General features: G+C 42.6%; 1 protein-coding gene across 1 annotated transcript in view; it reads right to left on the bottom strand.

Moving 5' to 3' along the window:
* Window positions 1-2,740: 2,740 nt before the first annotated feature.
* LOC110492201 (V-set and transmembrane domain-containing protein 2-like protein) overlaps window positions 2,741-19,953 on the bottom strand; it is a 31,210-nt gene continuing 13,997 nt past the window's right edge. The window contains exons 2-4 of the mRNA XM_021566297.3: window positions 16,619-16,785; window positions 15,049-15,093; window positions 2,741-4,438 (exon numbers count right to left, since the gene is read on the bottom strand). Of these exons, the coding sequence (XP_021421972.1) occupies window positions 4,043-4,438; window positions 15,049-15,093; window positions 16,619-16,785 (608 nt within the window). The 3' untranslated portion in view covers window positions 2,741-4,042. The remainder of the gene's footprint in view (window positions 4,439-15,048; window positions 15,094-16,618; window positions 16,786-19,953) is intronic.

The following is a 19,953-nucleotide window of genomic DNA, read 5'->3' on the forward strand; positions in this document are numbered from 1 at the left end:
CTCCCTTATCTCACCTCACTTGCTCACATTGTATATAGACTTATTTTTCTATCGTATTATTGACTGTATATTTGTTTTACTCCATGTGTAACTCTGTGTTGTTGTATGTGTCGAACTGCTTTGCTTTATCTTGGCCAGGTTGCAATCGTAAATGAGAACTTGTTCTCAACTTGCCTACCTGGTTAAATAAAGGTAAAATAAATCAAATTAAAATAAACAAAAGTACAGTCAATAACACAATAGAAAAATCTATATACAGTGTGTGCAAATAGAGTAAGGAGGTAAGACAATAAATAGGCCATGGTAGTGAAGTAATTACAATTTAGCAAATTAACACTGGAGTGATAGATGTGCAGATGATGATATGCAAGTAGAAATACTGGTGTGCAAAAAAAAAGTAAATAAAAACAATATGGGGATGAGGTAGGTAGATTGGATGGGCTATTTATAGATGGGCTATGTACAGCTGCAGCGATTGGTTAGCTGCTCAGATAGTTGATGCTTAAAGTTAGTGAGGGAGATATAAGTCCAATTTCAAAAAAAATTGGAGCAGCAGAGAACTAAAAGGAAAGGTGGCCAAAGAGGTGTTGGCTTTGCAGATGACCAGTGAGATATACCTGCTGGAGCGTGTGCTACGGGTGGGTGTTGCTATGGTAACCAGTGAGCTGAGATAAGGTGGAGCTTAACCTAGCAAAGATGAATAGACGACCTGGAGCCAGTGGGCGACGAATATGTAGCGAGGGCCACCCGACGAGAGCATAACAGGTCGCAGTGGTGGGTGGTATATGGGGCTTTGGTGACAAAACAGATGGCACTGTGATGGACTTCATCCAATTTGCTGAGTAGAGTGTTGGAGGCTATTTTCTAAAGGACATCGCCGAAGTCGAGGATTGGTAGGATGGTCAGTTTTTTGAGGGTATGTTTGGCAGCATGAGTGAAGGAGGCTGTTGTGAAATAGGAAGCCGATTCTAGATTTAATTTTTGATTGGAAATGCTTAATATGGGGTATGGAAGGAGAATTTACATTCTAGCCAGACACCTAGGTATTTGTAGTTGTCCACATATTCTAAGTCAGAACCGTCCAGAGTAGTGATGCTAGTCGGGCGGGTGCGGGCAGCGATCGTTTGAAGAGTATGCATTTAGTTTTACTAGCGTTTAAGAGCAGTTGGAGGCCACAGAATGAGTGTTGAATGGCATTGAAGCTCGTTTGGTGATTTGTTAAGACAGTGTCCAAAGAAGGGCCAGATGTATACAGAATGGTGTCGTCTGCGTAGAGGTTGATCAAGGAATCATCCGCAGCAAGAGCGACATCGTTGATATATACAGAGAAAAGAGTCGGCCTGAGAATTGAACCCTGTGGTACCCCATAAAGACTGCCAGAGGTCCGGACAACAGGCCCTTTTATCGATGGCGGTTATATCGTTTTGTACCTTGAGCGTGGCTGAGGTGCACCTGTGACCAGCTCGGAGACCGGATTGCACAGCGGAGAAGGTACGGTGGGATTCGAAATGTAACTTGGCTTTCAAAGACTTTAGAAAGGCAAGGCAAGATTGATATATGTCTGTAACAGTTTGGGTCTAGAGTGTCACCCCCTTTCACAGTGATGAGGAGTGGTCGTTTGACCGCGGACCCATAACGGATGCAGGCAATGAGGCAGTGATCGCTGAGATCCTGATTCAAGTTGGTCAGGATAATATCTATGAGGGTGCCCATGTTTACGGATTTAGGGTTGTACCTGGTGGGTTCCTTGATAATTTGTGTGAGATTGAGGGCATCTAGCTTAAATTGTAGGATGGCCGGGGTGTTAAGCATATTCCAGTTTAGGTCACCTAACAGAACGGCTTCAGCTTCCCATCTTGGTTCCATTTTTCCTTTGATAACCAGGGGTCATGGTCATTCCACACAAACCTCCCGTTGATTCACACAAAACAGATCCGCTACTTGCTGCACAAACGCCTGATTGAAAGTCCTAGCGTGATTTTGAATACAACTTGAAGTCCACTGAGGGTTGAAGTGTAGGTTAGAGCCCTGGCTTGTTTGTCAGGTCTTGTTAAGACTGAGGGGTCTGGAAGCCTCTCTGTGACATAATGAATGTGCATGCTGGGGAGACAGGAACAGGGTTGCCACATGTGCTTTGCGTTGGCGAGGGAGTGCTTCATCTCCACCATACTTTGCTATTTATCCAGCTGCCAACGCTGACAATAGCGCCATTACTCATCAGCCATGGAGGCCCTGCCTGGCAGCCCTTACAGACACAGCTAGGGACGGGATAAAGAGATTTCCCTCCAACCACGCTTGGTAATTTCATGCAGCAATGGTTCATATTCTGTTAATCATCAAATCATCTGACAGCCTAGCTTGACTGATTAGGCAGGCACTGTTTGGCACACCTAAGAGTAAAGCAGTTCAGAGATTACATACTGTAAGACTCAATTTGTTGATAACTCAGGATGCATGGGTGTGAGGAAGGAGACTGGCAAGAGGAAATGTATGACTGCCTTATGAGTTGACTGTGATGGAGTATTCTGGCTTTGAATAATAATGTCTCTACAATGGCAACATACAAATCAGTGTGTGTTAGCATATAAATAATTGCAAGGTCAGATGCTGACTTTTCATGATGAATGTAATACAAACATATTTTCCATCATCAACGTCTCAAGCCCGTACATACTAGAGGTACTAAATAATGAAGTTACTCTGAAGGCAGTTCGCATTCAAGTCACAATAAATAGGTAAATAGGTTCATGTACAATTTATTTAATTTGATAAAGGCATACATTTAGTGCGAGACCAACAACCTAGAAGAAATTCTAAAATATACATTTTTATAATGATTTCTTACAAAACATTAAAGCAAAGTTAAGAGCTAGAAACAGTTCCTTTAATCCATGTCTTTCACAATGCCACATTCAGTCTGTAGGGAAAGCAGAAAACACCACAAACAGGTTTTATTTGATAAACATTGGTTTAGATCTGGTTGAGAGGAAACCTTTCATCAAACAAAGCAGCTTTGGCCAAATTAAAGTGAGCAAATTCTATTTCTCCATGAAGTTGCCCATAGAGAGGCAGCAAATGAACTGCTGAGAAAAATAAACAAGTATTCTCTATCTTACTTTGGCTAAATCAAATGCAACATAGAAACGGAGAGTAACTTAAGATATTAACAAACCAAAATGAATGAACAAAGCAATAAGTGAACTGTCCAACTTAAAACTGTATTTCCTCATGGATGGTTGAAAAACATTCTAAGAAAACATGTTGAACATGCACTCACTTCGTCATTTTATACAGTAATCTATAGAGTGTAGACCATCTAGAGTAGGGGTGTCAAACATACGGCCCGGATCCGGCCCGCGAGGTGGTCCAATCCGGCCTGCGAGGTGGATTTAAAGATATTTGGGGGGGGCAAAGTCAATATACTTTAAAATGACTAAAACCAAATCAAAACTGTGTAAAAATTATAATGTATCAACATTCATACAGTTTCTTGACTAGGTCCAGCTCGCTGATATTCACAGAAATAAAAGCTAGAGAGTCAGGGAGCGTCATAAATTCCCAAAACTATGGATATAGGACAGTTTTTAGCTAATTTTGACGGTGAGGAAATGTAACCAATTTTCAGTGCTGCCCTCTGGACCTCGTTGAAAATGGAATGTGGCCCCCGGGGAAAAATGACTTTGACACCCCTGATCTAGAGGGTTGTGATATAGAAAGAGGGGGCTGGGACTGGGAGTGGAGCTGAGGTGTTTTTGGTGGGACATTGTTGCGTTAGGGCAGTGTAAGGGGAGATGAGAGAGGCCAAGGTATAGGACTGGGGTGGCACCAGAGTCCATTTGGTGTGTGCATGTTGGGCAGAGGGCAGGGGTACGCAACAGGGGAAGCGGTGTGTACAGAGACTTTAGTTTAATCATGTATGTTACAGCTGGGGTGGTTGAATCAAAAGTCTCTACACACTGTGGTCCTCCAGGACTGGACTTGCCCGTCTGGGGTGTAGGACAAGGTTGGAGCTTGGAGCTGAGGCCAGAGCAGATTAGGGAGGTTATGGGTGAGCTGTGAGGCCTAGAGGACAGCTGTCAGTGCAGTCAGTAGCGCTGTCATCCTCAGCAGACCTCTTCCTCAGCTCCCTGCCAGTGCCTGTTGGTTTGTGGTGGCTGTGGTGGGCTGCTGGCGAGTGCTTGCCATGCTCCGGCTGGTGGCCGCTGCCTGCCAGAACCTTGGTGTCCTTGGTTTGAAAGTTGGCCCCATGGTGGCGCAGCGCCGGGTTATGGTTGCTCTCTGGCTCCACCTGTAGGTAGGCCCTCACCTTGTGGTGGCGGGCATTGCTATCGGTGTCGCTGAAGTCGATCACGCGGCACTCGTACGTGCCCTCGTCAGACGGCTTCACGCTGGACAGACGCAACTTGTGGGAGATGTTGCTCCCAGCAACCTTTACCACCTGCAATAGACAGAGAAAATATATTGGTCTATTATTCCCAAGAGAGAAATGATACATTTGGATTCCTGACAGGCTATCCTTTCAGAGGAAACATGTTCACTTCAACCCTAATTTGCCAGCCAGATACATTTCTCCTTCCACTCTGAAGATTCTAAGTGTCTATATCTGTTGTTAATAATTTTCCTAGAAAACAAACGTCCTTGTGCATCCCCACCACTTCCCCCTCTGTCCCTGCATCCTGTGTGTGTGTGTGTGTGTGTGACAGCCAAGCTGTCTGATCCGAATGAGGCTGGCAGCCGGCTCTGTAATGAGATGCTAGCTGCGTTGCCACAGATGCACCACAGTACACACTTACAGAGCAGATGCACCTCCTCCTCCCCAAGCCCTGTACTGCTGGCAGCCCCACCGAGCCCAGGGGGAGCACAGCCACCCGGCCACTGCACTAAACAAAGCCGCCTGGCAACCAAACAGATTGAGTGGGGATGTGAGGAGGCACACACACAAATGACATGTACACACACAGTCAGAACTTCGTTCCCATGTTGCAGAGAGATCTGTTCGCTAAAACAAATGAGGAGTTGCTGTGGCCCTGCATACATACAGAACATGCCTTTACTTGTTACGGGTCTAATAGTTCAGTGGCTTATAAAACCTGTTGAAAATATATTTTATAGTGTCAGATCTTAGATAACACGAAGTGATCACATACTGTGGGAAAGTCAATGGTTGTGACACACCAGGGTATAAATACAGTTTTCTATATATCAGCTTCCTCCCACACAGGTAGTGTAGCCAAGGCTGATGATTAGTCTGTGGTTGTGCATCTCTGTTATCAGCCCAGAGTCCTCTAAGCTCAGAGAGAAAATCACACAATCACATTCAGCCTTGAGAATAAAACCAATAAAACTGTGCAAAATAATGTTGGTGGAGTATAGTTAGTAGGTCTGCATGGTTTAGTATAATCTCAGCATCTTTGATTTTACATCAATAGAATATGAAAATTATCTGGTTGATGCCATCAGCTGTATTTGTGGGGAAACATGAAAGGCTAATATCCATATCCATGTCTGCTGGAACCAATGACTCTGGGCTGGAACCCTCCGTACCATTTTACCGGCTGAGCGCTTCCGTACCGTTATACCGGCTGAGCGACGGCCCAGTGGCGTCCTCCTTTACACCACAGCTGTTGGTTTCATTATGGTTAGTCAGCAGCAGCTAGCCAGCCAACAGGGACATTAACCAGGGAGGAAACCTCAGATCAGAGATAGGCTTCATCTTCTCCTGAAGACGAGAAAGTAGAGGGACACGCGCAGCAAGCTGAAGAGCCGCTGTGCGAGCACAGAACTAGCCGTTAACAAATCATTACCCTCAGCCAGGCTGGCGGCAACAAGGCACTACCTGGGCAGATGAGCTATCAAAAGTTCTACTGACTCCCCGATCATTCTCCAGCAAGGAGCACACAGTCTCTCCTTTTTTAACCCTTGTGTTGTCTTCAGGGTCAAAAATGACCCGTGTGTGTTTAACAGCAGAGAAAACCCCCTAAATGATACTTTTTAAACTTGAAATTTGATTACTTTTCCTGGGGTGACCCCAACATTAGAAAAAGTGAAACATCGCCTTTGTTTATATTTCCATGAAAGCTGTACACCATCAGGGTACAAATATTGTCTTAGGGTCATTTTTGACCCGGCAGTTATACAATAATTTACACAATAATTTACACAAAAGAAAGAAAGAGACAAAAAGAAAGAAAGAAAGACAGACAGACAGACAGAAAGACAGACAGACAGAGACAGACAGACAGACAGACACAAAAAAATGATAAATTGAGATTACGTGTGCTACTGATTGAACTCAGCCAGCAGCTTCTGAAGAGGAAGATCACCATGGTGTGGACAAACTTACAGCTGCAGGAGGATGACTGCCCGCTGGCCCCTGGTCATCTTCCATAACATCATTGATGTGTCCTCATTCAATGTCTTCGTAATATGGAACAAGATCAACCCTACCTGGATGCCTGATAAGCGGAACAAGAGGAGGGTGTTCCTGGAGCAGCTGGGAAAGGCACTTGTAACCCCATACATTCAAAGAAGTGAGTGCCACCCCGGCACAGCAGCCTCTAAATTGCTTGTGAAAGCTGTTCAGGGGGCTGAATCTTGTCCTGATCCACCTGAGACTGCAGCTGGGGGAGGCAAGAGGAGGCAATGCCAATTCTGCCCCCCAAAGAAGGACTGTAAAAGAAATACTATGTGCTGTACATGTGAGAAATACATCTGCAAAGTCCATACACACACACTTGCATACTGTGCTACATGTGCTAATTAGAGTTGATTGATTTATGTTCTTCATGTTTTTGTTTTGTATCTATTATCTTATTTTATTCTTATTTATTGTTGTTGTTTACACACCTTGTGGGTGGGGGAAATGGTTAAAAAAAATGTGAGAAGACTAGTATTTTGTAGTTGAATTCCTCATTGTACAGTATATAAGAATATATCACTATGCTGCCAAAAAAAGAACAAGACTGTTATTGTTTCCCTTTAATAAAATGTATTCAAAACTACTTTCTGAAAATGTCTGCTACTTTCTTAGGCTATACAAGTGCTATCTCTTGCTGTAGTACCTTTAGCAATAATAATAATAATATTAATAAACCTCTACTTTAGTAAAGAAAACAATTATGACATGTGTGTTGTAATAAAAATGAGTGGTGTCCACTGATTAAATGCAGTCTTTCTGCATTGTGAAGAAGGAAAACCCAGATATTCACAAAGTGTGTGATGAATGACAGGTTGTTTCTTCATGCAAAATAGATTTGGGGTTTAAAATTAAATTAAGCTGCTTTATTTGAGGGGTTTAGTGAAGGCGGGTCATTTTTTACCCTTACGACAAGGGGAGTATACAGAATGCTAAGACTACACAAGGGTTAAATTAAGACATCAGAGCGCACTGCAGTCGTGAGGTTGGGCGCAGAAGACAAGAAGACATCACACCCTCTTACTGCAGCCTCAGTCTTTCTATAGAACTGAAACACATAATTGTAGCAGAAGTACTGTAAGTGAAGAGTTTATTTCCAAAACGCTATAAATACATTTTCAGAAATCTTGGTAAATGAGCTTTAATTGTTTAAAGGACTTACGCAAGAGATTGGTGTGTTTTTTCACAATCTAATCATGGCATTGGGTTTGCTCACTCTATAATCATCCATGATTTACGAAATTACATTTTGAAAGAGGAAGCAACATTTTTTAAGCACATGTTTTCTTTTCAGTCTCTTCCATCTCCACTGAATGATGTTAACTGTAAGGATTTCTTTCGGAATAATAATCATCTAAAATTAAGAAATATACAGAAAGTCCTGTGTGAAGGCCAATTTACAGAGGAGGAACTTCTTGAGGCAATTAAATCCTTTCAGTCTGGAAAAACACCAGGGCTTGATGGTATACCAGTAGAGGTATATCAGACCTTTTTTGATGTACTCAAAGATCCATTATTAGCATGTTTTAACTAACTTCTATAAAAATGGCAGACTATCAGGTCTACCATTTTATCAGGCAAGAAGGTCTGATTTCAATACTACTGAAACAGGAACCAGGTGGTAAGTATAAAGATCCAATCCATTTAAAAAACTGGAGGCCTCTTACACTTCAATGTTGTGATGCCAAAATCCCGGCGAAATGCATAGCACATAGAATTAAAAAGGTTTTACCAGATATTTCCTACATGGACGATATATTGGAGATAAATATATGAAAATTACTTGAAACAATAGAACATTATAAAACATCATAGATACCAGGCCTGGTCTTCATAGCAGATTTAGAAAATGATGATGATAAAGTATGACTAGAAATTATATAGAAATGATGGACTATTTTAATTTTGGTGAATCTCTTATACAATGGGTTAAAGTTATGTACAGCAAACCCAGATGTAGAATAGTAAATAATGGTTTACTTCTCAGAAAGTACTGAGCTTCAGAAGGTTTCTTCAATCTCCATCCCTACATAGTCACGTTGAGATCCAGATCACTTTCTAGCCTCTCTGGACTAAAACCCAATCACGATGAGTGTACCATATTACATATTGGAATTTCAAAAGATACCATGTTTACACTACAGTACCTTTACCAACAAAAAAGGCTGATGGTGAAGTAGACATACTTGGTACTCACACAGCTGAAGTCAGAAGTTTACATACACATAGGTTGGAGTCATTAAAACTCGTTTTTTCAACCACTCCACAAATTTCTTGTTAACAAACTATAGCTCTGGCAAGTCGGTTACGACATCTACTTTGTGCATGACACAAGTAATTTCACTTCTAATTCACTGTATCACAATTCCAGTGGGTCAGAAGTTGACATACACTAAGTTGACTGTGCCTTTAAACAGCTTGGAAAATTCCAGAAAAGGATGTCATGGCTTTAGAAGCTTCTGATAGGCTAAATTACATAATTTGAATCAATTGGAGGTGTACCTGTGGATGTATTTCAAGGCCTACCTTCAAACGCAGTGCCTCTTTGCTTGACATCATGGGAAAATCAAAAGAAATCAGCCAAGACCTCAGAAAGAAAATTGTAGACCTCCACAAGTCTGGTTCATTTTTGGGAGCAATTTCCAAACACCTGAAGGTACCACGTTCATCTGTACAAACAATAGTACGCATGTAGAAATACTATGGGACCACGCAGCCGTCATAGCGCTCAGGAAGGAGATGCGCTCTGTGTCCTAGAGATGAACGTACTTTGGTGCAAAAAGTGCAAATCAATCCCAGAACAACAGCAAAGGACCTTGGGAAGATGCTGGAAGAAACAGGTACAAAAGTATCTATATCCACAGTAAAACGAGTCCTATATCGACATAACCTGAAAGGCTGCTCAGCAAAGAAGAAGCCACTGCTCCAAAACCGGCATAAAAAAAGCTAGACTACGGTTTGCAACTGCACATGGGGACAAAGATTGTACATTTTTGACAAAAATAGAACTGTTTGGTCATCGTTATGTTTGGAGGAAAAAGGGGAAGGCTTGCAAGCCAAAGAACACCATCCAAACCATGAAGCATGGGGGTGGCAGCATCATGTTGTGGGGGTGCTTTGCTGCAGGAGGGACTGGTGCACTTCACAAAATGGCATCATGAGGAGGGAATATTATGTGGATATATTGCAGCAACATTTCAAAACGTCAGTCAGGAAGTTAAAGCTTGGTCGCAAATGGGTCTTTCAAATGGACAATGACCCAAAGCATTCTTCCAAAGTTGTGGCAAAATTACAATTTAGCAAATTAACACTGGAGTGATAGATGTGCAGATGATGATATGCAAGTAGAAATACTGGTGTGCAAAAGAGCAAAAAAAAGTAAATAAAAACAATATGGGGATGAGGTAGGTAGTTGGATGGGCTATTAACAGATGGGCTGTGTACAGTTGCAGCGATCAGCAAGCTGCTGAGATAGCTGATGCTTAAATTTAGTGAGGGAGATATAAGTCTCCAACTTCAGCGATTTTTGCAATTCGTTCCAGTCATTGGCAGCAGAAAGAACTGGAAGGAAAGACGGCCAAAGAGGTGTTGGCTTTGAGGATGACGCGTGAGATATACCTGCTGGAGCGCGTGCTACGGGTGGGTGTTATTATGTGACCAGTGAGCTGAGATCAGGCGGAGCTTTATCTAGCAGAGACTTATAGATGACCTGGAGCCACTGGAGCCAGTGGGTTTGGTGAAGAATATGTAGCGAGGGCCAGCCGACGAGAGCATACAGGTCGCAGTGGTGGGTGGTATATGGGGCTTTGCTGACAAAACGGATGGCACTGTGATAGACTGCATCCAGTTTGCTGAGTAGAGTGTTGGAGGCTATTTTGTAAATTACATTGCCGAAGCTGAGGATTGGTAGGATAGTCAGTTTTACGAGGGTATGTTGGCAGTGTGAGTGAAGGTGGCTTTGTTGCGAAATAGGAAGCCGATTATAGATTTAATTTTTAATTGGAGATGCTTAATATGAGTCTGGAAGGAGAGTTTACAGTCTAGCCAGACACCTAAGTATGTGTAGTTGTCCACATATTTTAAGTCAGAACCGTCCAGAGTAGTAATGCTTGTTGGGCGGGCGAGTGCGGGCAGCGATCGGTTGAAGAGCATGCATTTAGTTTTACTTGCATTTAAGAGCAGTTGGAGGCCATGGAAGGAGTGTCCAAAGAAGGGCCAGATGTATACAGAATGGGGTTGTCTGTGTAGAGGTGGATCAAGGAATCACCCGCAGCAAGAGCAATATCGTTGATATATACAGAGAAAAGAGTAGGCCCGAGAATTGAACCCTGTGGTTAAAACACTGAACTCTATCAGAGAAGTTGTTGTGAACCAGGTGAGGCAATCATTTGAGAAATCAAGGCTGTTGAGTCTTCTGATAAGAATAGTGTGATTGACAGAGTCGAAAGACTTGGCCAGGTCGATGAAGACGGCTGCACAGTACTGTCTTTTATCGATGGAGGTTATGATATAATTTAGTACCTTGAGTGTGGCTGAGGTGCATTTGTGACCAGCTCGGAAACCGGATTGCACAGCGGAGAAGGTACAGTGGGATTCGAAATGGACAGTGATTTGTTTGTTAACTTGGCTTTTGAAGACTTTAGAAAATGCAGGGCTGGATGTATATAGGTCTGTAACAGTTTGGGTCTAGAGTGTCATCCCTTTTGAAGAGGGGGATGACCGCAGCAGCTTTCCAATCTTTAAGAATCTCAGACGATACGAAAGAGAGGTTGAACAGACTAGTAATAGGGGTTGCAACAATGGCGGCCGAAGATTTTAGAAAGAGAAGGTCCAGATTGTCTAGCCCAGCTGATTTGTACGGTTCCAGGTTTTGCAGCTCTTTCAGAACATCAGCTATCTGGATTTGGGTGAAGGAGAAGCTGGGGAGGCTTGGGCAAGTAGCTGCGGGGGGTGCGGAGCTGTTGGTCGGGGTTGGGGTAGCCAGGAGGAAAGCATGGCCAGCCATAGAGAAATGCATATTGAAATTCTCGATTATCGTGGATTTATCAGTAGTGACAGTGTTTCCTAGCCTCAGTGCAGTGGGCAGCTGGGAGGAGGTGCTCTTATTCGCCATGGACTTTACAGTGTCCCAAAACATTTTGGAGTTAGAGCTACAGGATGCAAATTTCTGTTTGAAAAAGCTAGCCTTTGCTTTCCTAACTGACTGTGTGTATTGGTTCCTGACTTCCCTGAAGAGTTTCATATCGCGGGGGCTATTCAATGCTAAACCAGTACACCACAGGATGTGTTTGTGCTGGTCGAGGGCAGTCAGGCCTGGAGTGAACCAAGGGCTATATCTGTTCTTAGTGCTACATTAGTGCTACATTGAAAGGGTAATGCTTATTTAAGATGGTGAGGACTTTTAAAGAACAACAGGCATCCTCTACTGACGGGATGAGGTCAATTTCCTTCCAGGATACCCGGGCCAGGTCGATTAGAAAGGCCTGCTCACAGAAGTGTTTAGGGAGCGTTTGACAGTGAGGAGGGGTGGTCGTTTGTACGTGGACCCATAACGGATGCAGGAAATGAGGCAGTGATCGCTGAGATCCTGATTGAAAACAGCAGAGGTGTATTTGGTCAGGATAATATCTATGAGGGTGCCCATGTTTACGGATTTAGGGTTGTACCTGGTGGGTTCCTTTTTAATTTGTGTGAGATTGAGGGCATGTAGCTTAGATTGTAGGATGGCCGGGGTGTTAAGCATGTCCCAGTTTAGGTCACCCAACAGATCGAAATCTGAAGATAGATGGGGGGCAATCAATTCACATATGGTGTCCAGGGCACAGCTGGGGGCTATAACAGGCGTTAATATTGAGAGACTTATTAATGGAGAGATTAATAAAAAAATTGAAGCTTGAACTGTTTGGGAATAGACCTGGAAAGTAAGACAGAACTTTGCAGGCTATCTCTGCAGTAGATTGCAACTCCTCCCCCTTTGGCAGTTCTATCTTGACGGAAAATGTTGTAGTTGGGGATGGAAATTTCTGAATTTTTGGTGGCCTTCCTAAGCCAGGATTCAGACACAGCAAGGACAAAAGGGTTGGCGGAGTGTGCTAAAGCAGTGAGTAAAACAAACTTAGGGAGGAGGCTTCTGATGTTAACATGCATGAAACCAAGGCTTTTACGGTTACAGAAGTCAACAAATGAGTGCCCGGGGACACACAGGGCCTGTGTTAACCTCTACATTACCCGAGGAACAGAGAAGGAGTAGGATGAGGGTACGGCTAAAGGCTATCAGAACTGGACGTCTAGTGCGTTGGAAACAGAGATTAAAAGGAGTTCATTTCTGGGCGTGGTAGGATAGATTCAGGGCATAATGTACAGACATGGGTATGGTAGGGTGCGGGTACAGTGGATGTAAACGTAGGCATTGAGTGACGATAAGAGAGGTTTCATCTCTGGAGGCACTAGTTATGCTAGGTGAGGCTCCCGCATGTGTGGGAGGTGGGACAAAAGAGCTGTCTGAGGCATGTTGAGTGGGACTAGGGGATCTGATATGATGACTACCCTAAACAGCAGTATACAAGGCATATTGACATTAGAGAGAGACATAAAGCAAGGCATAAAGCAATCACGATGAATTGGCAGAGGGTCAGTTAACTACACACAGGGTCTGAGTTCGAGGCTGGGGCCGACAGATAAACAAAATAAACAAAATGGAGTACCGTGATTAATGAACAGTCCAGCAGGCATCCGCTATGTAGCCAAGTGATCATAGGGTCCAGTGAACAGCAATAGATGAAACAGGGAAGCCGTTAGGTAGTCGTTACTATGCTAGCCAGGGGATGTACCTGGCTCGAGGCTAACTGGTGCTACCTTCGGGACAAGGGCATCACGACGTCTGGCAAAGGCCGGTTGAGAGCACATCGGACAGAAATAAGTTGGCAGACCAGTCATGATGGATCGGCGGGGCTCCGTGTCGACTAAGGGTCCAGGCCAAATTGGCAAAAGAGGTATTATAGCTGGAGTAATTTTGTTTGCTAGCCGGGAGATGCGCCTGGCTCGAGGCTAACTGGTGCTAGCTTTGGGACAAGGGCGTTAGTCACCATAGCCACTCCGGTGCGCCCGGTGCAAAGGTCCAGAGTTTACGGCAGGAATCCGGTGATGTAGTGGCTTCTAGTCGTGTTAGTGAAGAGTCCGGGAGGCATCAGCTGTGTAGCCGAGTGATCATAGGGTCCACTGAGCAGGCTGGGAGATGGACTTGGCTCAAGGCTAGCTTTGGGGCTGGGCCACTTGGTAGCAGCTAGCTAGCTGCGATGATCCGGAGTAATGGTCCAGAGCTTACAGCAGGAATCCGGCAATGTAGTGGAGAAAATAAGTCCAATTTGCTCAGGGTTGATATCGTGCTGTTTAGACTGGCAGGTATTATCCAGGCTAAAAGCTGCTGGTGTCTGAGCTAAAGGTAAAGGCCGCTAGCAGTGGCTAACAATGACTAAATAGCTAGTAGCTAATTAATTGGTTAGCTTCTGATGGCTAGCTTCTGATGGAGGTTCTAGCTATAAGGTCTAAAAATAGCAGATCTGTATCACATTGGGCGAGGCGGGTTGCCGGAAGGTATATCTAAATTAAAAATGGAAAAGAGATATATACAAAAAAAGACAAAAAAAACCATACAATTTACACGGGACAACAACAAACACTTCCGCACTGCTACGCCATCTTGGAATTGCAGGATCAGATGGTGACAGGTGTCCCAGCAGGGTCAGACAGCCAGGGAAGACCAGTCTACAGAGATCAGGTGAATTTTGCAGTATATTATAACAACCAGTGAAATCTTGAGTTGATGGGTAGGCTACTGTCTGGGATCTGGGAGTGATGGTCATTTCAATTATTGAACCATTGATTCTATTCTTGGATACTAATGTATAAATGTACACCAAGGTAATTCTTTGTCATGCCTCATCTGAGCAGGATCAGATGATGACAGGGGTCTCAGCAGGGTCAGATGGTGACAGGGGTCTCAGCAGGGTCAGGCTGCCAGGCAGCCTGCATTACTGCAGTTTAAGACCATATATAGAACGTACTATATATGCCAGTGAAACTGAATATCATGTACTCAGAAATGTAATTCTGCTGGAGGTGTAAAACACAAAAGGGGACATATTTGCATATGTTGTGGTCTTGTGAAGGGTGGCTGAATTCTGTCAAAGAGTATGTTCTTTTATCTCAGCATGTCAACAGATTCTCTCCGTTTTTGTTTGCTTGGAAATGTTGATACTGAAGACTGTTGTCAGAAGAAACTGTGTAACCTAGCATTTATAGCGGCTAAGAAATGCTTTGCCATTAATTGGAAGGTTGGTTATCCTCCCACAATGTCACAATGGATGGCAAAAATGTCAAGTTAAGTATCACTAAATTTGATGTATTACAAGATTCAAGGTATACTGTGGAACTCTCATAAATTCTGAATTCTTTAAAAAAAGCTGACATTCAGCTTCCACAGCCCCAAATAAATGTCAATAATTATTGCGTTGTTTCTTTGGTAATGAGGCCTCTATTGGACACTAGATTGCCAACAAGACAAATACAAAAGTGCAAAAGAGAAGCCACACAGGCAGGAAATATAACATATACTGCAGCAAGTAAAGACTCACACTTATTTTGGTAGCATCCTTTGACCTCTCGTCCTGGGGTACAACCTGTAGGAAAGAGATTTCAAAGAATAAGAAACTTTAGAAATACTTGTATTATTTTTTTTTTTATTCCCCACTCCCTTACATCGATGATGAGTCCACTTACATGTAATTTTACCAAAGAGCAGAACATAGATAATGGGCCTAATAATGCCTACTTTACAGGTAAATTGCATCCAAAACCTACAGCTGTACTCAAAATTCCGTACGGGATGTGGAGATTCACCACTCTATTTAAGAGGAATAGATTTGAGAGGTGAAACCTGGGTCGGGGCATTTTGACAAGTGTAACTTGGTCAAAAAATACAATTTTAAAAGGAATAGTTTCACCATATTAAGACGAGAGTTCAGTTCATGTAACAGGGTTGAACTTAAAATGAGGGACAGACATAAATCAATCACTAAACACTAAATAATCATCTCCAGAAATGACTTAGTTAAAGCAACAAAAGAACTATGACTTTACAATGGGGATGACATTTTTTGAAATGTTGGGGTTTAGTGGGGTAAAATCTACCTAGAAGTCACGGAGGGACATGTCAAAATGCTGAATTTAGCACTTCAGCAAGATTTTATTCATATAAAAACATTTGATTTATTGAATTCTCCATGTAGTCTATATTAAACGGCAACATATTAAATATAACAGTCTTTTAAAATTCATATTGGTCCACAATTTCTACTTCAAATATCAAAGGGACGCAAAAGGCACTCTTTTCATGGAACCACCCACCTCTGTTTCCCCCAAGGCACCAATCTCCACAATCTTAGTATTCCCCAAAATTGTAATATGAATTTGAAAAACAAAACAATTATGCTATATATTTCAACCTGTGCCTATATTATCATGTAGGCATGATTCATCAAGAACATGAGGGTTCACTACAGCACAGCCTGTACAGTATTCTAGGTCAGTAGCACCACCTGCCCTACGCTCCAGCAAGGGAAGGAAGCAAGGTGTAACACAGCTAGTCCTCAGGGACACTTCATGAATAATGAATCAGAGTGAGGTGAGAGGAAGTTTCTTTACATTTCTCCCTTTTCCAATTAAAAAGTGTTGGAAAACACAGCAGGAGGACTGGAAAACATTCTGTGTGTCCTCATGGAAAACCTGCTCTGCTTTACCCAGCTCAGGTGCATTTTCCCATGAGATGGTTCCTCAGCCTCCTCTTCTGTTCCTGTGCCTCCGGGGCACCTGGGAACCTGCTGCTATTTCTGCCTACTGCAGTGATTAATGTGTGGTTTATTACCTTGCTGCTCACCTCACTCAGTTTATTCCTATGTACTTTATTAGTTGGTACTGATTCTGACTTGTATAGCTGTGCCTCGATGGCAAACTCTAAGGATTGGGATTTAGTCAGGAGTTTGTGCTCTGTATTCTAATGCTATGCTTGCTATTTGCATTTATGTTTGCAATGGGGAGAATAAGAAGACTTTGTTCCATCTTCTGCCTCAAACCTTTGATCACTGATCACAGAACACCTCACCAACAACATTCTCTCAGCAGTGACAGAGTGAGCAGTCTAGATACCTGATTGGAGGTCCAGGGCTGTTTCTCTGTCCAGTCTCTGTGGTTCCTGATGTACCACCACTGGATCTCCAGGGAGTAGGAGGGGCCTGCCCCCCGGAAGGAGCACGCCATCTCCACGTCCTGGCCACTCTGTGCTGTGATGTCATGGGGGACCTCTGTGAACACAGCTGTATGGAGAAAAAAGCTAAGTTAACAGTTGGCTTTAAAAACGATGACTCTGTCCTCTCTGAACACAATATGGGTGGTGTTTGCTCTTACTGAAGTTGATTTACAGTGATGATAATACACTGTGATTGTAAATAGTCTCTAATAGAATATTGAGTTAACCCTAATAATAGTATGCATAAATCTTATTTTTTTAACATAACACAACACAATCGAGAAATACTTGTTTTTTTAAGCAACTATGAGGAATACAATCATAAATTGTCATTTACCAGTTGAAACATTTCCATTTTGATGAGTATAATTTGTTGGTCTGATGTAATAAGGAGCATCCAGACACTGCACTTGATTGCTTTATGAATTAGCTTTTTCCAATTATTGATAAACATGCACCTGGTAAGAAACTGACTGTTGGAACTCTTAAGGCTCCATGGATTGATGAGGCATAGAAAACATTGTATGGTTGAAAGAGATGGGGCAAAAGGAGTGGCTAATAACTCTGGCTGCACATCTAAATGGCTGAGTTTCTGCAAATTAAGAAATTATGTGACTAAACTCAACAAAAATAAGAAGAATCTGTATTATGAAGCCAATATCAATTAGATAAAGAATGATGGAAAAAAGCTTTCGAGTACTTTAAATGAGATTATGGGCAGAAAGACAAATTATTTAATCGAATCAGCTGGCTTATTCATCACAAAACCATGTGATGTTGCCAATTATTTTAACGATTACATCATTGGCAAAGTGGGCAAACAACAAACTGAATCTGGTAATAAATGATGTGGCTGTTAAACAGGTTAAGGAGACTAAATTATTTGGTGTGACCTTAGAGTGTAAACTGTCAAGGTCAAAACATTTAGATCCAATGGTTGTAAAGATGGGGAGAGGTCTGTCCACACTCTAAACAGCAAGTCCTGCAGACTCTAGTTTTCTCTTATCCTGATTATTGTCCCGTTATGTGGTCAAGTGCTGCAAAGAAAGATCTTGTTAAGCTGCAGCTGGCCCAGAACAGAGCGGCACGCCTTGCTCTTCATTGTAATCAGAGGACTGATATAAATACAATGCATGCCAGTCTCTCTTGGCTAAGAGTTGAGGAGAGACTTACTGGATCACTTCTTTTTATAAGAAACAATGTGTTGAAATTTCAAAATAGTTTGCATAGTGAACTTACACACAGCTCTGACACACACACTTACCCCACCAGACAAGCCACCAGGGGTCTTTTCACAGTCCCCAAATCCAGAACAAATTCAAGAATGCATACAGTATTATAATAGAGCCATTATTGCATGGAACTCCCTTCCATTTCATTTTACTCAAATGAACAGCAAACCTGGTTTCAAAATCAGATAAAGCAACAACTCACAATACAATGCTTCTCCCCTATTTAACCTAGATATGTTGTGTGTATGTATTGATATGTAGGCTATGTGTGCCGTTATTAAATGTCTGCAGTTCTGTCCTTGAGCTGTTCTTGTCTATTAATGTCATGTTTCATGTTTTGTGTGGACCCCAGGAAGAGTAGTTTCTGCTTTAGCAGTAGCTAATGGGGATCCTAAGAAAATACCAAAAATATCAATCATTGTGCTCACCTGGCTTGCTCTTTAGTTAGCCTACTTATACAAAGTTTGTAACATTTTGTTTTATTAATGTACCACCACTCTGTTAGTTTACTAAAGAAGGCATTACTGCTAAAACAGCTCCCCTGTTTTTGTTTTTCAGTTAAAATATGCACTGAAGGTTTGAGATACAACAGACAGCTTTGACAGATTTTCTAAAGTAGTTCTGATGAGCAATGTCACAACTGGGGAGTGACACCTTGCTGAAGAGCTGGCAAACTAAAGAGGATTGGGTGGATCTCTCTCTAGCATAAATCCACACTCAGTAGGTTATGCAAAACTAGTGTTTACTAAACCAACACTCACACTAGATGTGCATGTGTTCACAAACACATAGTGTGAATATGCAGTTTAATAAAAATGTATAATGTTTAGCCTGTCATAATGTAAACTGGCATTGAATGTTTACTCTTGTCCAAACGTGGATATCAGTAACCTACGTCAAAAGAGCTTAGCACATTCTGAGGTTAGAATATCTTAATTTTACCCACTATATTTCACATGGAAGCGGAGCTAGAGTTGGGCTTCATCCCAGACACCTGCCTGGGTGGGAGGAGAGCAAGGAAGCTGCCTGGGCTGAGCTGGATCCTCTCCATGTATAACACAGGCTGAAATCCCTCACATGGGTAAACTAGCCTCAGTAGAATGAAGACATCAGCTCTTCTGATCCCAGCACATCCGTTTATTAACTGGGCCCAAATCCTCTTAAACGCTCCCTTAAACACATTTTTAATTTGCTTCTAATCCCGTTCATGGCGACGGAGGTTCACGTACCCACGGGTGTATTGGTGGTGCTCACACCGATGAAGTCTTCACAATGAAGATTCACAATGAAGTCAGCATGGCAAACCATTGTACCAAAACCAAACATTTTAGATCAGGGGTGTCAAACTCTTTCCATGGAGCGCCTAGTGTCTGCTGGTTTTTGGTTTTCCTTTCAATGAAGACCTAGACAACCAGGTGAGGGGAGTTCTTTACTAATTAGTGACTTGAATAAATCAATCAAGAACAAGGGAGGAGCGAAAACCGGCAGTCACTCGGCCTTCCGTGGAATGAGTTTGACACGTGTTTTAGATAATAAAAAAAGTTGATCTTTGCTGCAATTCCTGACTACTTATTCCTAAAGCAAATGTCATTTATATACATTAGACAACCACTGGGATTTGTCGGATCAGAATTGGTGCTTACCAGAAAACACTACCCATAAAAATGACATCAACCTTGAGAAAATCAACTGGCTGGAGAATGAGAGAGAGAGTGAACAGCACTGTCTGAGCTATAGAGAGAGAGGTGGCCATGGTGCTGAAAGTCTAGTGCTGCTGCCAGCTTATTACTAGCTCCCAGGTGGTAGGCTTATTCAATCTCCACTAGAATACCAGAGAACATAGAGACAATAAACTAATTCCATCTCTTCCTAAAATTTCGATCTATCTTTGTTTTTATTCCACCGCTCTCAGGCCTGAGTTTAATAGCCTCTGTAAATCTCTGGGCCAACTGTGCATACTGAGAAAGCAATGTCTCCCGCTCCAGAGAGCTACAAGCCCCAAG

This window comes from Oncorhynchus mykiss, chromosome 16 (assembly GCF_057628025.1).
Source record: "Oncorhynchus mykiss isolate SJ-2025 chromosome 16, ASM5762802v1, whole genome shotgun sequence".
Classification (NCBI taxonomy): Eukaryota; Metazoa; Chordata; class Actinopteri; order Salmoniformes; family Salmonidae; genus Oncorhynchus; species Oncorhynchus mykiss.